Source organism: Blastocystis sp. subtype 4 (genome assembly GCF_000743755.1).
Source record: "Blastocystis sp. subtype 4 strain WR1 chromosome Unknown seqid_0138, whole genome shotgun sequence".
Taxonomy (NCBI): Eukaryota; class Bigyra; order Opalinata; family Blastocystidae; genus Blastocystis; species Blastocystis sp. subtype 4.
The window spans coordinates 1-27,175 of NW_014569409.1; the positions used below are offsets into that span (position 1 = coordinate 1).

The 27,175-nt window shown below is 41.2% G+C and overlaps 12 protein-coding genes across 12 annotated transcripts; 7 read left to right on the plus strand and 5 right to left on the minus strand.

Annotated features, from left to right (window-relative positions):
- Positions 1 to 430: 430 nt before the first annotated feature.
- JH06_5053 (nucleolar GTP-binding protein) lies at positions 431 to 2,040 on the plus strand (the record flags this gene model as incomplete). Its single annotated transcript, XM_014671755.1, has 4 exons — positions 431 to 738; positions 770 to 901; positions 932 to 1,300; positions 1,332 to 2,040. The coding sequence occupies 4 exons, from the start codon at positions 431 to 433 to the stop codon at positions 2,038 to 2,040; spliced, it is 1,518 nt and encodes a 505-aa protein (XP_014527241.1).
- A 93-nt stretch (positions 2,041 to 2,133) lies between these two features.
- Positions 2,134 to 3,818, plus strand: JH06_5052 (kinesin heavy chain; the record flags this gene model as incomplete). Its single annotated transcript, XM_014671754.1, has 8 exons — positions 2,134 to 2,169; positions 2,202 to 2,339; positions 2,372 to 2,495; positions 2,525 to 2,622; positions 2,652 to 2,734; positions 2,764 to 2,881; positions 2,911 to 3,445; positions 3,475 to 3,818. The coding sequence occupies 8 exons, from the start codon at positions 2,134 to 2,136 to the stop codon at positions 3,816 to 3,818; spliced, it is 1,476 nt and encodes a 491-aa protein (XP_014527240.1).
- Positions 3,819 to 3,862: 44 nt separating this feature from the next.
- JH06_5664 (hypothetical protein) lies at positions 3,863 to 4,633 on the minus strand (the record flags this gene model as incomplete). Its single annotated transcript, XM_014671756.1, has 3 exons — positions 3,863 to 4,149; positions 4,180 to 4,477; positions 4,508 to 4,633. 3 exons carry the CDS (start codon positions 4,631 to 4,633, stop codon positions 3,863 to 3,865), a joined length of 711 nt encoding a protein of 236 aa, XP_014527242.1.
- A 645-nt stretch (positions 4,634 to 5,278) lies between these two features.
- On the plus strand, positions 5,279 to 6,457 carry JH06_2793 (hypothetical protein; the record flags this gene model as incomplete). The annotated part of the gene is given in 5 exon segments (XM_014671745.1): positions 5,279 to 5,444; positions 5,475 to 5,602; positions 5,633 to 5,725; positions 5,761 to 5,859; positions 5,879 to 6,457. 5 exon segments carry the CDS (start codon positions 5,279 to 5,281, stop codon positions 6,455 to 6,457), a joined length of 1,065 nt encoding a protein of 354 aa, XP_014527231.1.
- Positions 6,458 to 8,148: 1,691 nt separating this feature from the next.
- Positions 8,149 to 9,809, plus strand: JH06_2794 (hypothetical protein; the record flags this gene model as incomplete). Its single annotated transcript, XM_014671746.1, has 5 exons — positions 8,149 to 8,245; positions 8,277 to 8,449; positions 8,480 to 8,620; positions 8,651 to 9,199; positions 9,231 to 9,809. The coding sequence occupies 5 exons, from the start codon at positions 8,149 to 8,151 to the stop codon at positions 9,807 to 9,809; spliced, it is 1,539 nt and encodes a 512-aa protein (XP_014527232.1).
- A 113-nt stretch (positions 9,810 to 9,922) lies between these two features.
- JH06_2795 (multidrug transporter) lies at positions 9,923 to 11,376 on the minus strand (the record flags this gene model as incomplete). The annotated part of the gene is made up of 2 exons (XM_014671747.1): positions 9,923 to 9,945; positions 9,975 to 11,376. The coding sequence occupies 2 exons, from the start codon at positions 11,374 to 11,376 to the stop codon at positions 9,923 to 9,925; spliced, it is 1,425 nt and encodes a 474-aa protein (XP_014527233.1).
- A 262-nt stretch (positions 11,377 to 11,638) lies between these two features.
- On the minus strand, positions 11,639 to 13,251 carry JH06_2796 (CK1 protein kinase; the record flags this gene model as incomplete). The annotated part of the gene is made up of 9 exons (XM_014671748.1): positions 11,639 to 12,162; positions 12,193 to 12,220; positions 12,251 to 12,366; positions 12,397 to 12,489; positions 12,520 to 12,579; positions 12,611 to 12,669; positions 12,699 to 12,981; positions 13,016 to 13,168; positions 13,191 to 13,251. The coding sequence occupies 9 exons, from the start codon at positions 13,249 to 13,251 to the stop codon at positions 11,639 to 11,641; spliced, it is 1,377 nt and encodes a 458-aa protein (XP_014527234.1).
- Positions 13,252 to 13,437: 186 nt separating this feature from the next.
- On the plus strand, positions 13,438 to 17,015 carry JH06_2797 (inositol hexakisphosphate and diphosphoinositol-pentakisphosphate kinase; the record flags this gene model as incomplete). The annotated part of the gene is given in 14 exon segments (XM_014671749.1): positions 13,438 to 13,503; positions 13,536 to 13,677; positions 13,707 to 13,828; positions 13,860 to 14,498; positions 14,529 to 14,665; positions 14,696 to 15,066; positions 15,479 to 15,586; positions 15,615 to 15,904; positions 15,938 to 16,014; positions 16,045 to 16,231; positions 16,247 to 16,444; positions 16,475 to 16,846; positions 16,877 to 16,946; positions 16,990 to 17,015. The coding sequence occupies 14 exon segments, from the start codon at positions 13,438 to 13,440 to the stop codon at positions 17,013 to 17,015; spliced, it is 2,805 nt and encodes a 934-aa protein (XP_014527235.1).
- A 218-nt stretch (positions 17,016 to 17,233) lies between these two features.
- On the minus strand, positions 17,234 to 17,970 carry JH06_2798 (hypothetical protein; the record flags this gene model as incomplete). The annotated part of the gene is made up of 4 exons (XM_014671750.1): positions 17,234 to 17,408; positions 17,441 to 17,634; positions 17,666 to 17,856; positions 17,892 to 17,970. The coding sequence occupies 4 exons, from the start codon at positions 17,968 to 17,970 to the stop codon at positions 17,234 to 17,236; spliced, it is 639 nt and encodes a 212-aa protein (XP_014527236.1).
- Positions 17,971 to 18,062: 92 nt separating this feature from the next.
- JH06_2799 (hypothetical protein) lies at positions 18,063 to 18,894 on the plus strand (the record flags this gene model as incomplete). Its single annotated transcript, XM_014671751.1, has 6 exons — positions 18,063 to 18,244; positions 18,276 to 18,323; positions 18,353 to 18,429; positions 18,481 to 18,533; positions 18,564 to 18,817; positions 18,849 to 18,894. The coding sequence occupies 6 exons, from the start codon at positions 18,063 to 18,065 to the stop codon at positions 18,892 to 18,894; spliced, it is 660 nt and encodes a 219-aa protein (XP_014527237.1).
- Positions 18,895 to 21,422: 2,528 nt separating this feature from the next.
- Positions 21,423 to 23,958, plus strand: JH06_2800 (mannosyl-oligosaccharide-alpha-mannosidase; the record flags this gene model as incomplete). The annotated part of the gene is made up of 7 exons (XM_014671752.1): positions 21,423 to 21,523; positions 21,554 to 21,623; positions 21,654 to 21,778; positions 21,809 to 22,901; positions 22,930 to 23,107; positions 23,150 to 23,678; positions 23,709 to 23,958. The coding sequence occupies 7 exons, from the start codon at positions 21,423 to 21,425 to the stop codon at positions 23,956 to 23,958; spliced, it is 2,346 nt and encodes a 781-aa protein (XP_014527238.1).
- A 752-nt stretch (positions 23,959 to 24,710) lies between these two features.
- On the minus strand, positions 24,711 to 26,931 carry JH06_2801 (chemotaxis protein; the record flags this gene model as incomplete). Its single annotated transcript, XM_014671753.1, is given in 7 exon segments — positions 24,711 to 24,779; positions 24,810 to 25,044; positions 25,075 to 26,290; positions 26,320 to 26,407; positions 26,438 to 26,655; positions 26,687 to 26,810; positions 26,821 to 26,931. 7 exon segments carry the CDS (start codon positions 26,929 to 26,931, stop codon positions 24,711 to 24,713), a joined length of 2,061 nt encoding a protein of 686 aa, XP_014527239.1.
- Positions 26,932 to 27,175: the final 244 nt, after the last annotated feature.

The following is a 27,175-nucleotide window of genomic DNA, read 5'->3' on the forward strand; positions in this document are numbered from 1 at the left end:
AGGCTTCTCCAGCTTCTGAGTCTTGAATCCCTTCTCTCTTCCGGCAGCAATGCTTTCCCAAGGTCCCTTCATGGTAATTGTCCTTATTCTGTGGGTGAACATAAACGCTCAGAATTGGACCGATTTGTGGAATATGGTGGGGTAATCTATTGAGAGTCAATTATTCAGGATTCTATTACCGGGAATTGGATCTAGGGGGTAAAAACTCTTTCTCTCAATTAACACAACAATGATATTATTAATGAAGTAGTGGGTTTATGAATCGATAGGACATTGAAGAGACTACTAATTAGAAACAACTGAAGATGTATTGACTTCTTCCATAGACTTTGTTTCTCACATAAGATGATTGAAATGATTAATGTCAACATATAGAATTGAATGGGAGTTTTGTCTGTTTATAAAGAATCTCATTTAGAGTCTATCGACCATGAAGAAGCACGGGATTAACAAGGGTACGAGCTCCGATAATCCCGATCGAGTGCGAAAGAACAACAATATGCGTGATCGGTCGACCATCAACCGAATTCACATGTACCGTGAGGGAAAGGCGAAACATGACCGGGATGGAAAAGTGATTGGTGGTTTCCTGCGAAGTAAGGACAAAACGGCAAATGTGGTTATTGATGGTCCTGCTCGAATTGCCCCAAATCGGAAATGGTTTGGCAACACGAGAACTATTACTCCAGAAAAACTAGACACGTTTCGAGAGGAAATGGCGAAAACTGTGAATGACCCGTATTTGTTTGATAATTCTATTATCTCTAAGGTATTCGGTTGTGTTGCGAACCAAAACGCTGCCTATGAGTCTGATTACTGATTCAACCAAAGTGGAACGGATGAATCTACTGACAACCGAGTCTTTTCAAGAAACTTTTGGCCCTGGAAAGCAACGTAAGAGGTAGATGTGATAGTCTAGTATGAGTTTTAGAGTGAAACTGGCAAATACGGATTTAATGGATATGGTAAATGATGTGAACAAGAAACAAAAGACACATGAAGAAAAGTTGGCTCGTAAACCTACGTTAAGCGAAGAAACAGGAGAAGCAAAACTGAAGGATGTTTTCTTAACTGCTGGTCAAAGTAAACGTATTTACAACGAACTTTACAAAGTGCTGGATAGTAGTGATGTGGTAATTGAAGTTTTGGATGCTCGTGATCCTCTGGGAACGCGTAGTAAGCAAGTTGAAGAGTATTTAAAGAAGAATATGCGTCATAAACATCTCGTATTCATTCTAAATAAATGTGATTTGGTTCCAACATGGTGTACAAAACGTTGGGTTGCTCTATTATCGGAAGAGTAAGAAGCATGACATTATTCTGATTGGTAGATATCCAACTCTGGCTTATCATGCTTCCTTCCAGCACTGTTTTGGCAAAGCAGCATTGTTTGATTTGTTACGTCAGTTGGCATTGCTCCATAAAGACAAACAGCAAATTTCGGTTGGTTTTATCGGATATCCTAATGTTGGCAAAAGCAGTGTTATAAATACTCTGAAGAAGAAACGAGTGTGTAAAGTAGCTCCAATTCCTGGAGAGACGAAAGTATGGCAATATATCACACTTCTACGTAACATTTATCTGATCGATTGTCCTGGTATTGTTCCTCCCACAGATGATAAGGACAGTGATATTGTGATTAAGGGAGTAGTGCGTGCAGAGAAACTGTCCGAACCTGAAATGGTGATTCCAGAAGTGTTAAGTCGAGTAAAACCGGAGTACTTACAACGAACCTACAATATTGGAGAATGGAAGGATTGGGAGGATTTCCTGGATAAGGTCGCAAAGAAGTATGGTAAGTTATTGAAGGGAGGTGAAGGAGATGCAAGACAGGCCTCTGTAATGTTGATTAACGACTTGCAGAGGGGAAAGATCCCCTATTTTGTTCCACCTCCAATGCCCGAAGGAGGACGAATTCCGGAATCGGAACAAGTGCCGATTACTGAGAAGAGTGAGAAAGAGTTTGATGCTTTGAATGAGAAGGGGAAGAAACTGGTGGATAAGGAGGAATTGAGAGAAGATGCAATTTTACTGCAATAGATTTCTTTCAGATACGATGTTTGTTCATGAATTGGAACTTCTGCAGAAGCAATCGATTGGTCCCAAATGACCAATTCTTCTTCCACTGATGATATGCACATCCAAATCATTGTGCGAGCTCGTCCTCCTGTTTCGTTTGTCAAAAGAAATTGATGTGTTAGAACAAGAATGAAAAGGATGACCAGTGTAATAGAATCATCTTTGATGATGATGGGAAGTCAATCACTGTACTTCCCGAAGGAAAGGACGAGAAGCGATTTACCTTTGATCAGGTGTTTGCTCCAAAGACCACTCAGGAAGTAGAAGGAAGAGAAGGATGGATAATCGATAGAGCATTTTTGAAAGAGTGAAGGAATGTGGAAAACACATAATCGAAGTACTTTTGGATTATGAGTACTACTATAGGGCTACAACTGTACTATTATTGCGTATGGACAAACAGGTTCTGGGAAAACGTATACGATGAGTGGGGGGATCGGGGCAGATGTCCCCTCTCAGCAAGAGGGAGTCATCCCTCGAATCATTGACGACATATTCAAAGAGATGAGCCTAGTATCAATTCCCACAGAGTTTTCGTTAGGAGTTGGAATAGAGAATCGAATTAACCTTAGATCCGATATGTAGAAATCTATATGGAACGGATTCGGGACTTGTTGGATGAAAGTGGGACGAATCTCAAGATCCATTTTTCTCAGTAAACAATATAGATTTTCTATATCCTAGAAGTCGTGGCACATTTCTGGAAGGTAGAAGTCGTTATATCTCCAGTAAGGATGAGTTCAATGACTTGTGGTTGACAGGAACCAAGAATCGTCGTGTTGGACAAACCAAAATGAACAGTGTATTTATTGATATTGAAGTTGATACTAGGACAGTAGTCGATCGCACTCCATTTTGATTGTTGAAGTAAACCAGACAGATGTAGCAACAGGAGCCTCCAAAACGAGTAAACTCACATTGGTTGACCTTGCAGGATCGGAACAAGTGAATCGTACTGGAGCAGAGGGAATGACCCTCCGAGAAGCCCAGTACATCAATAAGTCACTTAGTGGTCTTGGTAACGTGATTTCCAGTTTATGTCAAAAGAAATCTCACATTCCCTATCGTGATTCCAAATTGACTCACTTGTTATCCGATTCATTTGGTGGTAACACACGTACCTATATCATTGCTACAATTAGTCCTGCTAATGTGAATTTGATTGAAACCTTATCAACCTTACGATTTGTGAATTCGGCCAAGCAAATCAAAAATACACCAGTTGTGAATCGGCAACTATCAACACAAGAACTACTGAATGTGATCAAATCAGAGGCAGGGAAGTTGAGTATGCTGTTCTCCACATTACTGGAGCATAATGATTCAGATATTGGATTGATTCAACGATATGTTGATTCTTCTTTCTGTAAGAGAGAGAGATGGAATGAATGATAGTATTTACATCAACAGGAATGACTCTGAAATCAATAACACCATCAGAATCATTGGATAGTGATGATAGTGATTCATTCTATCCATATACTGCTGATGTCAGTAGTATCATGACTATTTGCAGTGACTATCTTCAGAAGGAGACCAATGATGCTACTACTCAATCATCAGTATTCACTGTATCAGAACTAGTAGTACGATGTGAAGAACTCCAAGCTGATAAGGAGGCATGTGAATGTCGAATCCGTGAGTTGGAAAAGGAGTTGGAGGAGCGATCACAAGATCATGTGTGCTCAACCGAACCCAATCAATACATGAAGAAAGTAGTTGTTTGCTGTAGAACTTAGTTGCCTTTCTATCTATGTTGCGCTGAGTTTGTTCAACAAACACATCACATTCGACTTGTTGCAGCTCCAATATCTGTTTGTAATGGCATATATACTTCAACATCTGTTCCCTTTGATGCAAGGGAAGTCAGCATCTTGATATATTGTAGTCCAATCAAATACTGAGTAGGATCCGCACAAATACCTTCCATTGCCTTGCTTACTACACGCAACGATTCCATTGTCTTCTCTGCAATGATCAAACGGGCATCACTGCTTCCCTTTGCGATCAACTTCATACTCTCACTCTCTCCTGTGGCAATTGCCTTCTGTGCCTGACATGCTCCTTCAGCTATGCATCATTCTTTCCCCAAATACTCACCTTCCAGACGAACTTGTTCAGCATAACCTTCAGCTGTTACCTTTTGGGTACGACGATAACGTTCAGCCCGAATCTGTTCATGCATAGCAGCCTGAATGGTATCCGTAGGATCAATCTCCAAGAGATCCACACCCGAAATGGTCAGACCCCAGTCCTGACACACCTTACACACCTTATTTGACACCAGTTTCTCAATCTCCTCACGCGAGGCAAGTGTGTCATCCAGACCCATATCACCAATCACGCTACGCAGTGAAGTTTGAACGAGTCTTTCAACAGCTTCAATCAAATCGTATGTCTAAGAATGAACCCCACTCCCGACAACCACCTCATAAGCAACACGCACCGGATCTGTAATCTGAATCACCATCATGGGATGAACAGTGATCTCAACATTGTCTCGAGTGATGATCGACTGGAGAGGAAGATCGAAGATAGTTTGACGAAGATTCATACGAGGAGTGTATGTCTCTTTGTATGAAGAAGTTCCACGTGATGTTTCCTCCTATGGACTCAACTCCTCTCCTCAATCTTACATAGGTTCTCCAGATAACAGGTCTAGGTCTGTCAACAAATGGGATCATTGGATAGAATCCAGCCTCACACTACCAATAAGAAAATGGACAAACACAAACCTTCTTAAGGAATCTACCAAATCGCTCAATAACAACAGCTGTTCCTTGTTCAACCACGATACAACACTTGCATATGAACCAATACTACATTGATCATATTCCTATCACATTTCTACGATAAGGATTAAGATAATAATAACTATAAGATAAAAGATACCAGTCCACATTTATAAATCTTCTTAAATGAATGCTGAGAATAGATAAAAGGATTCGTTGTAACGAATCATCTGTCTCATGAATTTTGCAATTCCAGAAATTGAATATATTTCGGAGATCCCATCAGACGACGTTTTCTCATCAAATCAGAAATGTCAAGCGAGTCTGTTAGTTTTCTCTTCAATACATATGGATTAGGATCCTTTTCGATCGATTCGTTGGTGAGTTTCATTGCAAATCATGGAGGTCCTTATGAGTCAAAAGATGAGACATCAAGCATCCAGAAACTGATTAATTTAGCGATTTCAATGGCAGAGCAGAAGGGGGAAGAAACTATTCTCTACTCGATTCGTTTTGTTGACTCTGTTACTCGTTCAGTACAATTTTCCCTACTTGAGGGGAATGTTATGCGTATCTTGGAGTTCTCAAAAGCGGTTATCTTGTTTTGTCCTGATTATGGAGCCAAAAATACGGGTATGCATTAGAATTTTGTCTTACTTCTAGCAATTCTCTTAATGAAGTACATATTTGGTAATCTCAGTGCTCTGACTAACCAGTTCGTCCGAGAAACCCTTCCCAAATTCAAGGAATACGTTTATTTTCATTTGGATGTAATTCGAAAGGAAGAAATGGTAATTGTTGAATGTGGCAATTTGATCTAGGTTTCTTTGTTGCCTGTCCTTTTATCATCGCTCATTGCTCTGATTAGGTCTCTTCAAACTTCGATTAAGCCAATCGTTGCTAACATCGAACCTGTAATTGTAAGAATTAGGATTGTTCTTCATTTCAGTACCCACTCCTCGACAATATGGATCCTTCGGTGCGTCAACAAGCAGCGATGCTCTTTTCAGCTTTGACTCGAGTACTGGAAACAATCTTTGGACAATGTGTAGTGCGAGAAAACAGAGGAAGGATGGAAGAAGACTCTATCCCTCACTCTTCATTCCATCACTTATACACTTGCTGAAATCACAGGTACCCAGGATCCTATTCTTGATGCATTACCTCGTCTGGCATTACCTCCAATGACATCATTTGGACGAATTACTCCCTTCATTGCTCATGCTCGATTCACAACACTTCTTCTCTTGCTTCAAGATTTGCTTCGCTATCCTCCTAGTGTAGTCTCCTTTCCTTTACTTGCTGTGATAACTACTCTCCAGAGTCTTCTTGAAGCCTATGTGCCTCCCGCTCGTCGCAAAGAAGAGGCTGCTACAGTTAGTATGGCGTTGAGTCCTCGAGAGCAGTGGATTGTATATCAGTTATTGTATCCAATGGTGTGTGAAGTAGGACTTGGATCTCGCTATCAGATAGACACTCACTCTACTGATCACACGATTGCAAAGTTCCATTCTGATCGTCATTCAATCATTGACTCGATGTCTCCGACTTTTCTTCATTCGATGTTACAAAGAAGCAGATATCTCTATCTCGATCGCTGCTCTAGGAGTTATTCAGTCGTCTTGTCATCTCTTCATAATCTTTAGACGTCTCATTGAAGTAGGAGGACCATCTGTGATTCCTTTAATGAATGAAGTCATTGGAATTCTGATCCAGATCCTTCGTTGCATGAACAAGGCTCAAGATGATGTGAAGATCACTCCTGGACAAGGAGGAAAGAAAGGAGGAAAGAAAAATCGACGTAGAGTCCCCGTAATGCAACTTGGACAAGAGGAAGAAGTACGGACTGTGGAGCAGTTTGTATGGGCTCGTCATATACGAGTGAATGATGTGTATGAGAGTGTTGTGAAGGTAAGTGAGCAACAAAGACATGATTCGATAGTGTGTGAGTGCAATTCTTCAGAACGGACGTTGGTTAGATTTGAATACTCGTTTGGAAATTGATCTGGAACTCTTCATTGCCTTATCGCATCTCATTCATCCATCTCCCCTACATCGTACACATCTCCCTGTTACCACGTCTCCTCAACTCCGAGCAGCTGTACTTCAAGCCGCCAATATTGCGTGTACTGTACTAAATAGGATGGTATGTGATATAGACATGTCTGCCTTCAGGTCAAATGTCTCCTCTGGTCTCGTTAATGCCTGTTATCAATCAAGCAGTGGTGATGTGTGAGCAGACAGAGAAGATATCGGTGGAGCAGCGTCAATTGATGAGTACATTGGGTCTATTATATCATGCCCCAGCACAAATGATTTATCGAACCATGGAAAGTAAGAGTGAGAATATGTAATGAGATGAAGATACTACGATGATTCGAGTCAATGAGCAAGAGTCAATGGAAGAGGAAAAGGATGAGGAAGAAGAAGTGAAAGGAACTCCAGATCCATGGATGGTTACACAGGCAATGAACACTGTGAATCCGTTTGTTCGGAGTGTGGAGGAGGTGGCTTCTCCAAGTAAGTCGTTGAAGCGAACAGAGCCTCCTGTGGTAGAACCAACAGAGAAAGTGGAGACCATAGTTACACCAGCCGTATCCATCACAGAATCCCAATCAATACCGACTACAATATCTCCCTCTGTACCCACTACAGTTCCTCCTTCATTACCAACTACGTCTCCTTCAATACCAATAGCAGTGTCCACCAATCCAACTGAACCTGAAGTGACTACAATCCCTGTCGTCACTGGCGATCCAGAGACAAAGAAAAGAAAAGTGGATGAAGAGATATCAAAACTGCGAAAAATGAGTCAGGATTATGCAGAGTCAGAGCGGAAGCGATCTATGGAAATGCAGACAACTACAATAACAACCACACCTCAAGATAGTGATGGATTTGCCTTTTCGGATGACGATGATGAATTTGATGTACCTGATATCGATATTTAAAAGATATTCTCTGTTTTGAATGAACAAACAAAATAGGAGCTGTTTCTGGCAGTTCGCATGAAGTTCAAAATCTCGAATTGTAGGGTATATAAATTTGTTTTCTAATTATAGCTCCGCTGAAATTCAAGAAAACTACCGTCTATCATGAACGGAAGAGATTCAGGTGTACAATGTTTATAGCGAGAATGAACTATAGAAATGCTACATTGTCGGATTGCTTATTCATTGTAGAGAGACACCACGACCGAGATCGTCATAGAGATAGAGATCGGGATAGAAACCGTGACCGTGATAAAAGTCGACATCACCACGATCGATACCGTGATCGCAGTCGTGATCGCACTCGAGATGAAGAGGTTAGTCGAAATGGCAGCGAACCATCAGGCATGAACCCGACTCCAAATCAACCAAGTTCTGGAGGCGTAGATATGAGTGCTGCAGTAAAAGCGGCTATGGAAGCAGCCATGAAGATTTCAAAAGCGGGTTTGGTTTACTTTGAGTTTATAAACAGTAGCTCCTCCTCCACCAAAGCAACGCAGTTCCCGTTTCAGTAATTCTGTTTTGACAAAGAAAATGTACTTCCCACAACAGTATCCCGATATCGACTATGCAGCTATTTTTAATGGTCCATATCGTATGACCATTGAGACAGAGACACATACGACACTCTCTGTCGGAGGTACTGCTGTATTTGATTGTCAATGTGCTGATTCGTAGACTATTGTGACTGAAATGGACGAATTACTTCATGTAATGATCTCTGCAGGATCTCAAGATGCCTTAGTGGCAGCTGAAGAGATGATTAGTGATGTTCTTAACAAACCTGATTTAGCTCGTCGTTTGGCTCAGCAGAATACTGTGGGAAAGAGATAGGAGAATGATTGATAGGTGGTTCCACAAGAAGCAACGACAATGGTAGCAGCGATGGGAGGTTTAATGAATCAATCAGATTTTGCAGAAATGAAAACAGAGGTTATCCAAGTCCCTTTGCCAATGGTACCAATGATCATGGGACGTGGAGCAGAACATGTGAAGAAGATACAAGAAGTTTATGGTGTAAATGTGCGTGTGGAGAAAGACAATGAAGCCAGTAGTGGAAGTATGTTACGAGATGTGACGATTCGTGGACGAGAGGAAATGGTGACGAAAGCAAAAGAAGTGATTGAGACAATGGTACAGACTGGCAATGCTGATATCATTCGATCGATGCAAACATCTCGAGATGGGTTTGAAATGGTTCCTGTTCCTCGAGATCGAGTGGGGTTGGTAGTGGGTACCCGAGGGGCAACAATTCAAGAGTTACAGAAGCGTACAGGCACAACAATCCAAGTGGCACGAGAAGGTGATCCCGAGCATCCTGATTTGCGAAATATTGTCATCACAGGTCCTCCTGATAACGTACGTGAGGCCAAGCGTCAAGTGTTACTGATAGCTGATGTGAGTATGAAAGGAGGGGTTGAGATATTAGGGTATGTTGGCTACGCTACCTGAAGGAGCTCAATCTGTTCGTGTAATGATTCCTAGTGATAAGGTGAGTTTTGTCATTGGTACCAAGGGAGCTGTGATTCATGATATTCAGCGGAATTCAGGTGCGATCGTACAAGTTGAACGAGCGGATCCTAAAGATCCAAATGCTGTTCTGCGAGGTGTAAACATTACTGGAAATTCAGATCAGATTGAGAAGGCGAAAGCGGAGATCAATCGTGTGATTGGTACAACAGCTGGTCTTCGTGACTTTCATGATGATGATTTTTCGAAAAACAACTCGAACTCATTTGTGCCAGGTGTGGGAACGATGGGATCTCTTTTCAATTCGACAATGGATTTTGAATCAATGCAGAAATACATGGAGATGCAAATGATGTCACAACCAGGAATGAATCCTTATTATGGAATGTATCCTGGAGCTCCTCAATCTGGTCAGTCAGTACCTGCTAACCAAGAATCTGGACAGACTGAAATGCCTCCTGTTCCTGGTGAAGAAGATGATGCCAGTCCTCCTCCTGGTTTGGAATATTGTATTTGTTACAAACAGTTAACTTCTTAACTGATATTTCCTCTCCATACAAGTCCTTCTTGACGCAGAAGAAATAGATAGTGGCAAAAATAGCACTGCAAGCATCAGCAATTGGATAAGCCATGAACACTCCCCAATAATCCTTACGGAAATAACACATGATGAACTGAGTGATCACAATGAAGATGCAAGAACGGCACATGAGAACAACAGCAGATCCGAATCCTCTACCTACAGCTTGAAGGCCAGGATAGAGAGAACAAGAGAAAGGAGATAAACACAGAAGTGCTGCCATATATCGTAAGGCCTTGGAGAAGATAGCAATAAACTCTTCATCCGAGTTAAACATTGTGGCAATTTGTGGAGCAAATACTTCACAGACAATGGTGAGGAGTACACAGATGATCAACTGACCAACAAAACAGCATTTCATTGCATTGACAAATCGTTTGTATAGACCTCCTCCTCTACAGAAAGCCAGAAGAGCGATAACTCCGTGAGCAATGGAATTTATAGGAATGAAACAGAAATACTGCATTCTTGAGATGGATCCAGAGGCAGCAATGGCTGCTGTGGTTAAAGGATCATCCTTATCATACGGTGTGTAGGCAAGGACAAGTTGGTTTGCTACAATGGACAGAATCCCATTTGACAGACCAATAACCATACCAGAGAGACCAGTATTGACAATCTCACCAATTAATTTCCAGTCTGGCTTCATATCCGACCATTTTAGCACAACAGCCGCTCTCTTAGAAAGGAATAACCACAGACCAAAAGTAGATGCCACTGTATACCCAATGCAAGTTGCTAAAGCAGCACCTGATGTACCTAACCTGACATATTTGAGAAATAGAATATCAAAGACAATGTTTGTGCCTGCAGAGATGGTCATGATGAAACAAGAATAGATAGCAGCACCTTCTCCACGCATCAAATTATTCGTAGCATAACAGAAGTTGTATAGAATGTCACCATACATAAGAGGTTTTATGTAATTGAGAGCAGGAGTCATTGTACCTGCCTCATCAGATGCACCCAGTAGTATGAGCAAAGGACGAGCAAGTAACGGTAGAACAATTGCAGCGACAATACCTAGAAGTATATCCATTGTAAAGGTATTTCCAACAATTCGTCGCGATGTCTTGATATCTTTCTTTCCAAGATATCGACCATACAGAGGACCACCTCCTTGAGCGAAAATCAAAGATAAAGCGACGATGATACACATCTCAATGGGTGACGCAAGTGATACGCCTGCGAGAGAATTCTTCTTTTCTTCAACAGTAGATCCAGCGTACTGTCCGATAAACACTGAATCAATCAAACTATAAAGTGAACTCACAATCTTGGCGATGAAATCGGGATATGTCATCTTCCAAATTGTTTTAACAAGAGGTCCATTACCTAAAAAATCAGCACGCCTCATTCTTTCGATGGTTCGTGGAGACATCATCTCTTTTGGCTTCGTTTCCTGTTCTATGCTGGCTGTATCGATGGAGATAGTTGCAACAACATCTTTCTCTGCATTCTGTGAGTTATCAATCATTACTACAAAATTGATAATAAAATAATGACCGATGGAATTGTGATCCATCAATTAAAAAACCACGGGAATTCCATTCTGACAAACAAACAATTAGAGACACTTACAATCCCATAGCTTCACATAAAAAGACTCCAGAAGCAAGAAGCAGATTTGTGAATGTTGCCGATGTAAGATAACCGTGAACTTCACTTGCACTAGACATGAGACGAGGTAAACAAACGAACATCGATTTTGTTTCAATTGTGTGTACACACAACTTCTTTCCTGCAAATTCTTGGTCACTTTCATGATCCCTTTTTAATGATCGTTTCTATTGGTCATATGTGTGAATAAACGGAACAGAAAGGAACAGAGAATTAAATGATTCGAACGAAACTGAAGATCTGGGTTTCGGTGGATCTGATGTGGCAACTATGGTTTGTTCAGGTTGTGTAGAATCTATGCAGTTCTCCTGTGGTTGTGCGGTTTCCATATTCATTTCAGGTTGTGGAAGAGGTTCCATATTACTTTCCAGTTGCTGTTCAGGCTCTATGCCACTCTCAGGTTGTGGAATGGATTCCACATTCATTTCAGGTTGCTGTTCAGGCTCTATACCACTCTCAGGTTGTGGAATGGATTCCACATTCATTTCAGGTTGTTGGGCAGGTTCTACACCGTTCTCAAGTTCATTCTCTGGCTGGATTTGAAGGGGTTCCACAGCCTGTTTATGTTCAACTGTATCAGCTTCTGGCGTAGCAGGCTCATGCTGAATTTCTGGTTGTGGTTCGGGGGGACTTACATATTCATGAACCTCCGGGGCAACAGGCTCCACACGAATTCTCTCAGGGACCTTCTCTACACATCACATGAACCAGTCTCACACACTCTGCTTTGCCTTCTTACTCAACGTAGTCTATCTTTCATTCCTCTGCATTTCACTTACACCAAAGGTAATATTCTTCTCCTTGGTCATACTACGCAACGCAGCTGTATACTCATTCAACAGATTCATCTGAGTAAAACCTAGGTTGAAACGTCGGAGCATATCCAGGAACACTTCTACTTATCAGATATGCAGCCTATTCTCACTCCAATCGTCTCCACATAACGAGAGAATCAAGTTCTCATCCATCTTCTGGCTTAAGGTGTTATCCACTGACTCATTCATCCAAGGCAACGAAGCTACTCATGTAACACAGACCATATTCATACAGTTAATCAAATACAGTATGATGTACACTGCAGAGATGATGTTGTCACTTATGGTTGGTACTATCAATAAAACTATTAGAAGAATCCTCACAGTTTCCATGCATTACGGATACCGATGTAAAGGTCGTATCATCGATATCAAAGGACTGGCTACAATAAATTCACATGGACAGACTCACTTTTCGAAGAAGTCTTGATTCATCAGAACAACTCGATATCCCTTCGTTGTGCGTCGAAGAGAAAAGTCATTTACGTGCAGATTCTTCAGGATCTTCTTCTTTGCGAACAAATGACGCAGAATTCCAAGAATTTGAATTGCAACGTTAACCAGATCGTCCTTTGTTACATTCATGGAATTGCTTCGAACAATTTCATTCAAGGGCTTCGAAATCCGTTCATAAACAAAGTATTCATGACCCTCATACGTACCCTCCATATTCTCTAGAGGAACAATAGGAAAGCCTAGAAAGACTCACAACAACGATGAAAGGAATACAATGATTATCATAGTACGTAAATGTTGGTTTAACATCAACATTAATAGGAGTGGATACGATTTGTTTCGATCCTTCTTCATAGTCCGGATTATCCAAATCTTTGTATTTTATTGTCATACAGTACTTGTCATCTTCATTTACAATCGAGCATACTAGGATTCATACAAAACAAACTCACATGCCTTTCAGAATGGTCTGAGTGGGTGTACACTTCATTACATCCTGGACTTTCCATCCATTAATCTCTTTGCCTACTAAACTCGCCATTATTGATTCAAATAGATGATTACTCCATATTTGTGTCATTCGGAATGACGAATAACAAAGTGAATCTTCTGTTTCCAGTTTTTCCCTTGATTTCAATCAGAGCAAGAATCTTATCTGTAGTCCTCAGAGAGAATTCTACTGTTCATCGGATCCAATGGATAAGTCTCTCCCTGTTGCTCCAAAGAAATACCGATTTGGTATCTGTGCTATGCGAAAGAAGGTAAGTAGCATTGGAATGAGCATAAGAAATAGGTAGAAGCATCACCAATGAAGGTTTTAATTGAGAGAATAGAGGCTTACTTTGAAATCGTGATTTTCCCGGAGGAGATGATCTTGAATGACCCGATTGAGAATTGGCCAATTGTTGATGTCTTGATGGGATGGCATTCTGACGGTACGTTCTTTGGATTTGTTTTACACAAGGTTTTCCACTCGATAAGGCAATTGAATATGTGAATCTCAGGAAACCTTATTCACTAAATGACTTAGAGACACAGAAACTGTTTTTCGATAGATGTGTGATTCATCGAATTCTGAAGGAGAATGTATGATTTGTATACCTAAAATGATTTGAAGGGAATTAAAGTTCCTGACTACTTAATTGTGGAAAGAGATGAACAAGGCAAAGTGAAGGGAGACTTTGAGGAACATGAAGAGTACATTATATTAAATGGAATCAAATTGGAAAAACCGTTTGTGGAGAAACCAATCGATGCGGACGATCACAATGTCCGTATCTATTATTCTCGAGCAGATGGTGGAGGAATGAAAGAACTGTTTCGCAAGAGTAGCAATCAATCTAGCCAATATTACCCGGAAATCACTCATATTCGAACTGATAACAGTTACCTCTATGAGCGCTTCCTTCAGACCGAAGGAACGGATGTGAAAGTCTACACAGTGGGAATATCGTATGTTCATGCAGAAGCTCGCAAGTCTCCAACAGTAGATGGGAAGGTAGATCGTGATGAAAATGGCAAGGAAGTTCGTTATCCGATTCTCCTGACTTATGATGAGAAACAAATATGTAGGAAGATTGCAACACTGTTCAAACAAACGATTTGTGGATTTGACTTATTGCGAGACAGAGGTACTTCGTATATTTGTGATGTGAATGGTGTAAGTTTTGTGAAGAAAAACACCAAGTTCTGGGATGATGCTGCTCATCTAATCACTCTCACTGTTTACAAGAATTTATGTCCTGAGATCCTTCGAGTATGAACGGAGAGGCAGACTAAAAAATAGAAAGTGGATACAGAAGAACTGGAGATGTCAAGTCGAGAGAAACAGCAGTTGGAGGATGAACGATCGAAGACTCCTCACGATGAGGTCAAGGGTGAGACACTACGAGCTGTGATCTGTGTGTGTCGTCACGGTGATCGGTACCTATACGATGGAAGAATGAAATACAGAACCCCCAAACAGAAACTGAAATTCAAGGTAATGTCGGATAGTCTGCTACGTAAGTTGGAAGGGATTATGAAGAATCCTCGTAAAGAATTGAAGGTGAAGGAGGCTTCACAGCTGAGTCATATCGTGTCAGTTGTAACGGATCAGATTCACGAGATGAAAGCTGTCCCTCTGGAGGTTGAAACGGACGGAGACGATGAAGCAGATCAGGATGCGAACAGAGTGTTAAAGACAAAACTGTTACAGCTTGTTGCTGTATTACAACAAGGAGGTCAGTTCCGCGGTTTTAATCGAAAGATTCAGATTCGTCCATTGTCATGGGAGGAAGTACCACGTGTGGATACTGTCTCTACAAGTGAAGGAGGAAGTGATGGTAATGGATCAGTACCAACATGTCATATATTGGAAAATCAAATTGATAGCTCCTTTGATGCGGATGAGATCCGTTCTAGTGGGTCGTTCTCTCCACTGAGGATGTCTATTGGATCCTCGGTTCCATCTATCTCATTCCAGTCGAGTGCTTCTTCTGTAACGTCAAGTCAGCAGACTCCCTCGGTTGCTATTTCACATACTCCTGCAATTCCAGCCTCTCCATTTGAATTACGTCGTGGGGTTGAGAAGGTAGCAAATGTTGATTTGAGCTAACGAGTAGACGATTGAGAAGCAGGATAAACGAGACAGCAGTCTGCCTGTATTGCAGAGTAATGGGATTCACTCCTCGGCAGATGATCTTACAGCTCGTGATAAAGACTACAGTACAATTCAAATATAGAATTGATTGATAGAGATCACAAAGGCACTTTTCATTGTGAAATGGGGAGGAGTACTTACTCAAGCTGGAAGAAAGCAAGCTATTGCTCTGGGAGAGACGTTTCGTCGTCATGTATATGGAGGTATTTTTGAAATGAATTATGAGAGTAGGCGATGCATTCTTCCTTCGTCTTCATAACACTTATCGTCATGATATGAAGATCTATTCTTCTGAAGAAGGACGTGTTCGGACTACGGCAGCAGCATTTGCAAAGGGATGTTTAGATGTAGAATCTGAGCATTTGACTCCAATCATGGTGAGCATGGTTCATTGTCATCGTCAAGCGGATTATATGCTTGACAATACGAGCAAAGCAATGGAAATGTTGAAGAATACGAAAGTACGTCTGTATTCCACATTGATGGAGCCTGGAGATATGACGGAGGAACGGAAGAAGAGAGTAATAAAAGGGAAAGGAGAAACTGAATTTTAGCTCTGTCCCACAGGAGACGTTTCAATCATGGCTGCATTGAGTCAAGTGAAGAACTCTTATCAATTCCTTACCGATATGTAGGGTTAAAAGATGGATTGAATGAGTAGTTATGAGGATATCAAGCGTCTGACAGCGTCATTGGTCACTTATTTGAAGACATGTGAGGGTCAGGCAGCTACGGGATATGAAGAGGAGACAATGAATCTGATGCTGGGTCGATGGTTGAAACTCCAGAAGGACTTCTACGATCCTCATACAGATCAGTTCGATTTAAGCAAGGTGACTCTGTGGTGGGTACTTGATGGATAGATTCCAACATTGTATGATTGCATTAAATTTGACTGTATTCACAACAGTACTATTCCATTAGATGCAAAGATGCGTCTGTTCAACCAATCCAAGATTCTAGCAGACGTGATTGTTCCTCAGGAGTATGGAATGTTTACATGGGAGAAGATGTTGATTGGTCGAAACATTGTTAAGAATTTGTTAATAAAGATAGATGTGGTAAGAGGATGAGGGGGTTATCATTGGAAGGATCTCCGAATTAGCGCATTCGGTCCAACAAGCAAATTCATTGAAATGTCTAATCACTTACAAGAGGTTTCTTTCTATAAAGCTGATCGTCGTTATTTGGAGGAGGGAATGGAATATGATAAAACTGTGTATACTCGAATGTACTTCACATCTGAATCGCATATTCATGGGATTCTGAATGTTCTTCGTTATGGCACTTCATCTTCAGGACAGAGAGCAGTCACGGAGGAAGGACTGAAGGCTTTGGAGGAGATTAGTGAATATGATTATCTGAGTCATATTCTGCTACGTATGTTCGAGAATGAAGCTTATGAAATCACGGATCCTCGTCGATTCCGAGTGGAATTATCCTTCTCTCCTGGTTGTATCATTGTGGGGATGGCATGAACATGTAATGAATAGAAGAATGTGGAGAATTGTTCAGACGAACCTCCTTGTGAGCCAGCAATAATGTTACACAACAGTCTGACATGTAAGAATAAGGGAGGTTGTTCATTGTAGTGCAAGACTTACAGTCCATTCTGAGTCATGTACTGAATGACGAAGATCAGAAAATCAAAGACTATTATAGTGATACTCTTCCTGAAGATCGCTCTTGATTATCTGTTTGCAACAAACACAATATCGTTTATTTTGCCGACGTTCATTATCTCTTTGGATGCGTTCTCGTTCTCTCTGAGCACGCTCTTTCTCAAATTGTCGTAGATCCACGCGAGACAGGAATTCTTGTTTGTCGAGATATCTACGAATGAGTACCATTTACAGATCAAACCCATTCTTCTTGGCTTTCTCCACTTCCTCTTTGATGCCTTCCTTATCTTTGAATTTGTCCCAATCATAGGACGATTTATCAATTGTACTAATTGTTTTCTTTGCTTCCAACGAGTGAACAAGAGTATCCAGAGATTGCGAACTCTCCTTGCTTCCCTTTATCCTGAAGTCATCATCATCATATATACAACATACTCTATCTTTTGACCAGCAAACTTCACAACATGGGTTGTCTCTTTATTGGAGTTCAGGTCCTTCACATATTGGATTGCTTCCTGAATAGACTTTTGTATTTCATCACTTGATTTCTCGTGTTGGGAGGATTCTTCGGCAAACCGTTTGAAATATGTTATACTGTCACTATCGGTTGTCATAAGATCTTTAAACCCCTAGATATCACAAAAAGCTGCCGCAATAAACATTCTGCACTTTGGGTTTCTTTCGCAGGATCTCATTGTCCTTTTCATCTTCTCGCAGCATATCTTCAAAGATTGATGCAACTTTCCGCTTCAAAACTGGATCCCCATCTTCTAGTGCATCTGCAATGTCGAATGTTCCTCCCTTTCCACTCCGTGTGGTGACAAAAAGACCATCATTTGTCACGGGAACCTCTGGATATCAGTCTTAGCAGAATTATTTGAGTTACCTGGCTCGAAATCGTCATCTTCTTCCTCCGAATCTAGAAGAGGGTTGTTTGGATTCAGAATGGATGCTGCATCAGCCATCGTGGAGAACACTAAAACTTGGCATTATAGTGTGATTCCCGTGATAATTCGGTTGCATCGTGTTGATCACAATCTAAGAACGAGAGTGTGCGATGGATAAATGTGCCGCCTTATTAGGTTGTAAATGTTTGCGTTTATCGCCGTACAAGAAGTGTGTGAAGAACCTTTATCCCCCTGAGGCATCTGGATATGAAGAGGATCTGGAAGCCCAAAACGCCGATGAATTAGCGAAATTAGCTCTTCGAAACGAGAAGTTGTTCTTACCCATCTCAAAGTAGTGACTGTAAAGTGGGATTAAGATCTAGAAATCTTGAAAAGAACATCTATAGAGATTTACGAAAGGAAAAGGTTGGGTATGTTGTATTAGGAAACTGTTATTTAGATATGTTTCTGTTAGTGTATCTGCATTTATCACTCTTGTGGATATGTGCCATGACAATTTATATCGTTTTGAGACAAGTGTTTTCAATGTTGTATCTCTTTGTTCCTTTCTATTGAGGCACTAGCTAGTTACACTGTTCCGTGAAGAGAATCCACATCTTCGAATGAGTGCAATGCGTTTAGTACGAATACAGACTCTTCTTTACTGTTAGTTAATAAAAGTATGTCAGTTCAAAGATCAAAATGACGATTCCGGTAATAGCAAGTACTTTGACTTGCTTCGTTACATTCTGAATGATTGTCGAGAGGTCTTGGAGACTCCAATTCAGACACTACAGCTTCACTACACAGTTGTGAATGTGATATATCAGCTAGTTCTGATTTGTCCAGCTGCATTGATTACCACCTTTCTTCCACAAGTGGTGCCTGTGTTGGTGGATATGATTCATGAAGGACACTATGAAGGGTATTCTATCTTGTTATGATGTCACTGATAGAGAAGAGGAGAAGCAACTGTTACTTAATGTGAAGAATAGTGCGTAGGAATGATCATCCTGCTTGAGTGTAGAATGCGGTCTCTTGCTAGTATTTATCCCTTTGTAAATGTTATTACATCTACTTCATTATTAACTCCTCTCTTTCAAGCTCTTGACAGTTACAATTGGTATCCTGTCTCATTTACACATACTGTGTTGAAAGCATTCTCAGGGAGCAAGAGTAAAGAGGCCTACTCCAAACCTACCTATCTCCATGTGATAACCCATGTAGCTGACTTGCTACCCATGATTGCTGAAGTGAGTGACGTGAGTATGAGCATCGAGGAGGACATTCAGTCAACGAGTAGTCAGAAGAAGGAGATTGAAATGGTTAATCTAGCCTTGAATCCACATCGACTTCTTGTTGCCTCCAATGTCTTGGCAGTAGGAATGGAACGATATTATTATTCTAGTGTGTGGAGAGTCTTCTTCAGGATATGCGTTCCTTCTCTCTCTTGCATGTTCAGCAAGTGGTGGACGTGCTATCAGCCCTCTTATGTTTCGCTCTCTCACTAGCGAAGAAGCATTCCGTAGTAGATCCCCTTCCAGAAACGGTATCTGTCTCTCTAATTGAGGCGATTGATCCTGATCAGTTCATGAAACCAGAGGAAATCCAACTTACGGAGGTGGATGAATCTAATTCTTCAGAGACTGAAGCAGCGTGCATGCAGGGAGCAATTCTCCGCTTGTGTTTGGCATGCCAACACTGTTTGTTGATTCTGGTACGTAGTGTTTCCAGTGGTCGTGAGTTTTTCGATGTTCTGGAGAATGTTTTGTTCTTGCAAGATGATATCGTAAAGATTCATATTGAAGATGATACATAGGATCCCGAATTCCATTTGTCACTTCTCCAGCTTGGTTTATCTTTAGTAGGATTGAAGTATCTCCCTGCTTCAACCTCTCTTCCTTATGATCTTCTTCAGTTAATAGTATCAGGAATCGTATGTACAGATCCTAAGGTACGATTGATGCATTTGAATAAGAAGTAGAAACGACTTATCTGGATTCGAATGCTTGAACGACTTCTTCATTCATCTCCAACAGAAACAGTAAAGAATGATCAAATGAATGATGAATAGTCATCATATCGAATTCAGTCATCAAGTGAATCAACTTTGATGGCAAGTATCCTTCAATCTCTCTTTTTCGATACCAATACACCAGATCACTATTCTATTTTAGAACAACTTATCATTTCATTACTCCAGGGAGATACACAGAATGTCCTTCCTTTGATTCTTCCTGCTCTCTTTTATGCTCAGACTGTAGCAATCCAGAAGAGTGAAGTAACAGGCTCAATAGAGGAGCTGTTGCATTATTTGGATTCAGCCTCAGCTATCACTTCCTCCTCCTCTCTGTTCTCAAAACTTGCAACTCCAACAGCACCACAATCCCCTAAATCTATGTATTTGATGGTATTACCTCTGGATACTGTACAGTCCGAAGGAGAGGAGGAAGAAGAGGAGGAGCGCCGATCTAATCAGCCTCATGTATCTCCCAGTGATACTGCTGGAGAGATTCTCTTGACACCAACAGAGAACGGTTCATATGATGAGTGCGATTGATCAGTAGACAGCACGCCTCTTCCTCAGGACATTCCGACAGAGGAGACAATCGATATTGTGGGAGTGTCTGAGACATCACCTGAGGTGATTCCTGTTGATGATACAGAGATTGTGAAAGAAGGGTGGAAGATCCATCGGCCTTCTTCTCCTCTTACATATATTTTCGCTATGGAGCTGAAGGTTTTGATAACCATCGCTGAGCGTGTTCGTTCTGAAGATCTTAAGGAGTATGTGCGATCAGTAGTACTGGGGGAAAAGGATGATGAATAGATCCAGCGGTATCGATTACAGCATCAGTGGCCTGAAACACCCTCGATGGAAGAGGAAATTGGGCCTCTGAATGAGGAATGGAGTGATGGGAAGTTGGCTCTGTTCCATAAAGAAGCAGTTATTCAGTTCATTCTTCGTTCTCCTCTCCTTCTATCGTCTGCTGTTCCTTCAGATTACGCTGAGCAGTTACGTCGTCCTTACACACCAGAGGAGTTGGAAGAAACGAATTCGCAAGATGGAGTGCCTCGGTTGCTACACCGTCTAAGTAGTATTAGCAACAGCAGTGAACTTTCGTTCCGAAATAGTACGCGTGATAGCGATTCTGAAGGACCAAGTGATACTGGTTATCGGAATGAAGCAGGAGCTGAAGATGTTTTAGTGGGATCTGGATTTCTTCGAAATAATCCACTCAGTTCCTTTGAAGAAATGATGGAACGTATGAAGAGTGTTCGAGAGAGTCAAAGTGAAGATGCGCTTGTGGATACAGAGAAGTCTGGCAATTCAATGTTTACAGTAACGCCAGGGAGTGATAATAGAATTGTAACCCTAATGATATAACCTTCATATTTGTTTATTGCATGACCCATTCTCTGACTCTATTCATTCTACTGTCTCTTCTGTAGTATATATCAATCATTAATGAAAATTAGAACTCTATCGCCGAGCAATTCGTCATCTTTGAAAGGTGTCGTTTCTGGGTATGGAAATACTCTTTTCTAATTATGTATGTAGGAATGAGAACAACGATAATATAAGAAAAGAAAAATCAGGCGAATCGGTTGTCAATAGAAATCAACTCTTGTTTTATTGAAGTAACTGGATTATATATAGAGACTGCTATAGCTTAACAAGAAAGGAGTGCATTAATTTGACCATTCCTTTTGATTCTCCCACTTTTACCGTAATTCCATTTAGTAAATATGATATATAGATTTCTATCAAGGTCAATCTCAAGTCCAAGGAGATTGGATATCGTCATGTACTCTTAGATAACAGGGATCTGTCTAGCAATCGAGGATATAGGCTGGCTGTTATTGAAACATCTCCTGAGAATCAGTAGGAATGCTTTTCTTAAGTGAATGTTAGAGACATCGAACTATCATATTACGATGCTGACGGGAAAATGAAGGTCCTTTATGGAAAATCTGTTCCCATTCTTGGGACATGGACACAAGTGGTCTTTTCCTCGGAAGTGGATCCTACCAATGCAACTCTATTCCGTGTTAGCATTAATGGTGTTGATGTTGTTGCCTTCTCAGTGACTCGGTCAGAGTCTAGTGACAATAGAGTCTTCATTGGTGGAAGTGGAGGACAGAAAGATGTTGTGACTGGTTGTCTGAGTTCCATTCTATTCTATACCAGTGTGGTTTCTCCTGTTGTAGATTCTCAGATACGAGCTATTCTCCCCCGTGATGTCACACAGATTCGTTCCTTCTTTGGAGGTGAAAACCAGCTTCAGACGGTGATGGCCGCCAGTAGTGGTTCCTTGGCCCTAGTGACTATGTCTCATGTGCGACTCTTGACTCAGAGCGAGCATCCATTGGAGATGGAAGTAAAGCAGGAACCAATCGATGTATTTCAACCCGTTTATTCGTCTCCTTCCAATTCAAGACAGGATTCTTACACTATTGAGGAGGTACATCGATCGACAAAGCATGCTGTCGAGAAGGATAGTATAGAAACAGTGGAGGATTTGGAGCTGTATCTCCAAAGCACACCATATTCCAATCTGATTGAAGGGAATTACGCCTCCGTCGTTCCTTCTCATCTGCAGCAACAATGGAAGCAGTTGAATGATGAGAGAGCTGCTAGGGTTCGAGAGAGTATGAAACACTTCTGGAAGGCATATCAGCGTGTTGCTTTCGGAGCAGATGAATTGCAGCCTTTATCTGAGAAAGGTCGAAACAACTGGGGCAATATATCTTTGACCCTGATTGATAGTCTGGATACTCTTTGGTTGATGGACATGCGAGATGAGTTCAAGGAGGCTGTTGATTATCTGGAACAAGTTCAGTTCGATTCGGATACGTCAGTATCGGTCTTTGAGTTCTCTATTCGTGTTCTGGGAGGGTTATTGTCTGCTTATTATCTGAGTCAAGATCCACGACTCCTAGAGAAGGCGGTAGAGGCTGGAAACGTTGTAATGGGTGCTTTTGATTCGGAGCATGCTCTCCCTCACGTACTTGTGTTGTTTCTTGATCATCTAGACACATATCAATCTACAGACCCGAAAGGGATCAAGTCAATATGGCCGAACTATGTTAGCTGAATTTGGAACCTTGTCTGTGGAACTGCGTGAGCTGAGTGCAGCAACGGGTGATCCCCGTTATGCCGAAGCTGCTGGAAACATTTACTCTTCATTGTGGTCTGTTCCCGATAACCATGGTTTACTACCTCAAACTATATCCTAACAATTACTTATCTTAGTACCTTCACCCCAGTATGAACGTATTTCCTTGAAGCCAAGTGGTCAGTACTATAGCATAGGAGGTTGTTCTGATTCCTATTATGAATATCTTCTCAAGGCATGGGTGCAGGGAGGAAAGCAAGAAAGTGAACTGAAGAAAAGATATGACAGTGCAGTGGATGGAGCACATCATTTGCTTTTTCATCGTTCCAAATACAGTGGATTGAGTTACTTTGGTCAGTTAAGTAGGAAGCGTTTCTTCTCAACTATGGAGACATTAACATGCTTTGCTCCTGGTATGTTGTTCTATGGTGAAATGCAAGAAAAAACACTGAATTCACAGCGGAATTTGCATACTGCGAGATGTGTGATATTCACTTGTCATATGATGGTCAACCTCACGACCTCGGGTCTTCCACCTGAGAGTTGTTCCATCAGTGATAGAGTGGCCATGATTATTCCCTTTAGGACAAAACATTATTCATTACGACCTGAGATTATCGAGTCTTATTACTATATGAAAGAAGCCACAGGTGATCCTATTGCGCAGTATGTGATTTTGTGATAAACAATGTTTAGAGTCTGGGGATGGGAATTCTATAATGCCATTGAAGAGCATTGCCGAACAAATACGGGTTATGGTATGTATTCGGATGTACAAGGAAATGGTCATATTCAAGATCAAACAGAGAGTTACTTTAGTGCAGAAACGTTGAAATACTTATACCTCCTATTTTCGTCGAACCGTCTGGTAGATTTAAAGAAAGAACTCTTCACAACTGAAGGGCATATCCTACCTATCCGAAATCGATTTTTTGTTTGTTCATAATCACTCTTGGTCTTGATTTCTTTTGTGACATTCTAAAGATTATGGAAGAAAGACCTGCTGGAATAAAAAAGAGGGTTGATCCAAACAGTATCTCCCTCCGTCGTTACCGTTGTTGAATCAAATAAGGATGACTTGTAGAAAATAAAAGAAGGCAAAGATACAACAAGAATTCGAATATCATTAGCAAGTATCGTCATCAAAAGGAACAACTCTACAAAGAGGTAGTAAACTGCGTTGTTTTATCACCATTAGGCTGGAATAATCGATTCTGATGAAAAGGACAAACAAACTCAAGAAAACGATGGTAGGGGTTCTAGGTCGTAGATGAGTTTTAGAACTTTTGCTAAATGATACTCCCAGTCCTAAAGAAGAGATAGATAATAATGAAAAGACTGGACGAAGTAGGAATTGGGAGATGCCATTAAGGATTAGAGAAGAAAGGGAAAAAGTCACAGAAACCAGATCCATTCTTCCATTCACGCCAACTTGCAGAAGGTTTGACTTTGGTTTCGTCATCATAAGTAGAACATAAGAGAGAGATGGAAGAGAGACAAAAGGAACGAGAAAAGAAAGAACAAGATCTAAAAAAGAACTTAGAGAAAAGGAAGAAGACGGCTCAGAAAATGCAGCAGAGAACGAGACGAGGTCAACCCCTGATGAAGTATCAAATCCCGAACCTATTGGAGAAGATTTCGAAAAGTATGGGTCAAGAATAGTCGTTTAGTCTATTATTTGTGAACAAACACATCCATTTAATAAGGTCTAGGTCTACTTCGACTGTCAACAGGAGCTCTCGAAGCCTTAGGATGTGTCATTGCTCTCTATACATCACTCTCTGCACGAGTTCAAACGCAAATCTCTTTCACTTGTTTTCCCATGATCGTACGAGATGCATTTGCAAGTGCTCGATCCACACTCTCAGCAGAATCCATTGTAATCAAGGCAAGATCACGTTGGCGACCTGTTTCATGATTCACTGGGAGTTTTACTCCTAAAACACGTCCAAAGGGAGAAAAGTGATCTCGAATGATCTGCTCACTAACACGAGGATCCAAGCCACTCACAAAGATTCGGTTTTCATCCTCTCTACACATGAAATCCTAGAAACAGTGATACCCTTCTCTGGGACCACGGACCTCGCGACGCGACTCGTGACGACTATCATAACGAGATCGTGAGCTACTTTCATGATGATCTCGATTGCGATGAGAATCATGACGATCCCAGTTACTACTTGAAGAAGGAGTATCTCTTCTGTCCCAGTTCCCGTGAGGTTGTGATGATGACACATTTGAAGGAGGATAGGAAGATCGTGGTCCAGATGGAGGGTAATAGGAGTCATTGGGAGGAGGAGGATAATAGGGAGCATTTGGATCATATGGTGGGTAATATGGATAGGGTTCCTGGGGATAAGGCTGATTTGATGGGTATGGAGGAGGATTTCCACGATATGGGGGCTGGTAAGTGTCCGCAGAGGAAGGCTGATAAGGAGATGCTGGAGTTCGTTTGTACGGATCTGAAGGAGGGTAAGGAGAACGGTTCATGGCAGGGGGCTGATAAGGAGCAGCATTGGGATCTGTAGGTTGATATGGAGCGGAATTCAGATTAGGAGGCTGATAAGGAGCTGCATTGGGATCTGACGGCTGATAGGGAGCAGCATTAGGGTCAGTAGGCTGATACGGAACGGCATTGGGATCAGCTGGTTGATAGGGAGTCGTGTTGGTGTTAGGAGGTTGATAGGGAGTGGCATTAGGGTCTGTTGATTGATAGGAAGTAGTAGCATCCGCTGGTTGATATGGAACAGAGTTCGGATCTGGTTGTTGATATGGAGCTGTAGTAGGGTCTGTGGGTTGATAAGGAGCCGCATTCGGATCAGACGGCTGATAAGAAGCTGCATTTGGATCAGAAGCCTGATATGGCTGTTGAGAATTAGGATAGGTGGCAGCTGAATCTACCTGAGCTGAATTATAGGGTGGGTAGGCAGAACTTGAATCTGTAGGAGGATAAGCACTGTCCTTACTTCCAGCAGTTTCAGGAACTGCTGAGGGAGCCACATAGGCAGTATTGGAGTAAGGAGCGTAAGGATCTTGATGACCATCAGCCTGATCGCGGGGATAATACGAATATCCATCTGGAGGATACTGTCCAGGAGGATATCCACCATAGTTATAATAGGGATCAGATGAAGGATAACCATAATCCCCATATGAAGAGTATTCAGGTGGTGGATAATCTGATGATCCTGCTGGAAGTACAGTAGGATCATATTCACCTCCAGACATATCAATCAAAGGCTTCTCAGGTTTCAATTCGGGTTTGTAACTGTCAGGATCTACAATAACAAAAACAAACTGCTACTACAAAGTTCATCTCGGCGTTTAGCAGGAACCACACTGAAATCAATATTACCCTTATAATGCATGATTCCTTCCTCAAGGAGCTTATCAGTCTACGTATAATGAGTCTATTTAAGCTATACAAGACTCTCCGATTCATAGGCAATAAAACAAAAGTTGCGAAGACTACCATTGTTCTTATCTCGAGGGAAAATGTGGGTTACAACCTTTCCAAATGATTCAAAGTATTTCATAAGTTCTTCCTCGTTACTATCACACGGAATGCCTCGAATATACAATCTCTTGGCATTTGTAACCGTATTCGACATTCGTTTAACCTCAGATATTTCAACATCGGTTCCTACTCATAATTCGAAGTAAAAAATACTCACCCATTACCTTACAAGATCCTTTTCGCAACGCAGCTTCGGCAGAGCCACTTGAATAGAATGTGACATAGACAAATCCGCGTGGTTTCAATGTATATTGATCACAAGGAATACGTACTTCATCAACCTCTCCAAACTCCGAAAAGGCACTCTAGAGGATAGTATTCATTTGTGCAAATAATACTTTGATTATATCCTCTGTAGCATTCTTTGGTACTTTTCTCACAAATACTTTGTTGGTACTGCATATAACGATACACTATTCGTTTGTTACCTCATTACTGTGATAAGATTGTGTGATCACTTGTGGTAAGCAGCGATTATTGAATAGTCAATAGAATTAGATGTAAGTTGTTTTCCGCTTAATAAAGGTTGGAAAGACCAGAATACAACTACACAACAGCAGTATTATTTGGAATAGAAACCAGAAAAAATTGGGATCATTATTGACAATATGGCTCCTTAAGGATGATCCTATTATTCAAGATATGG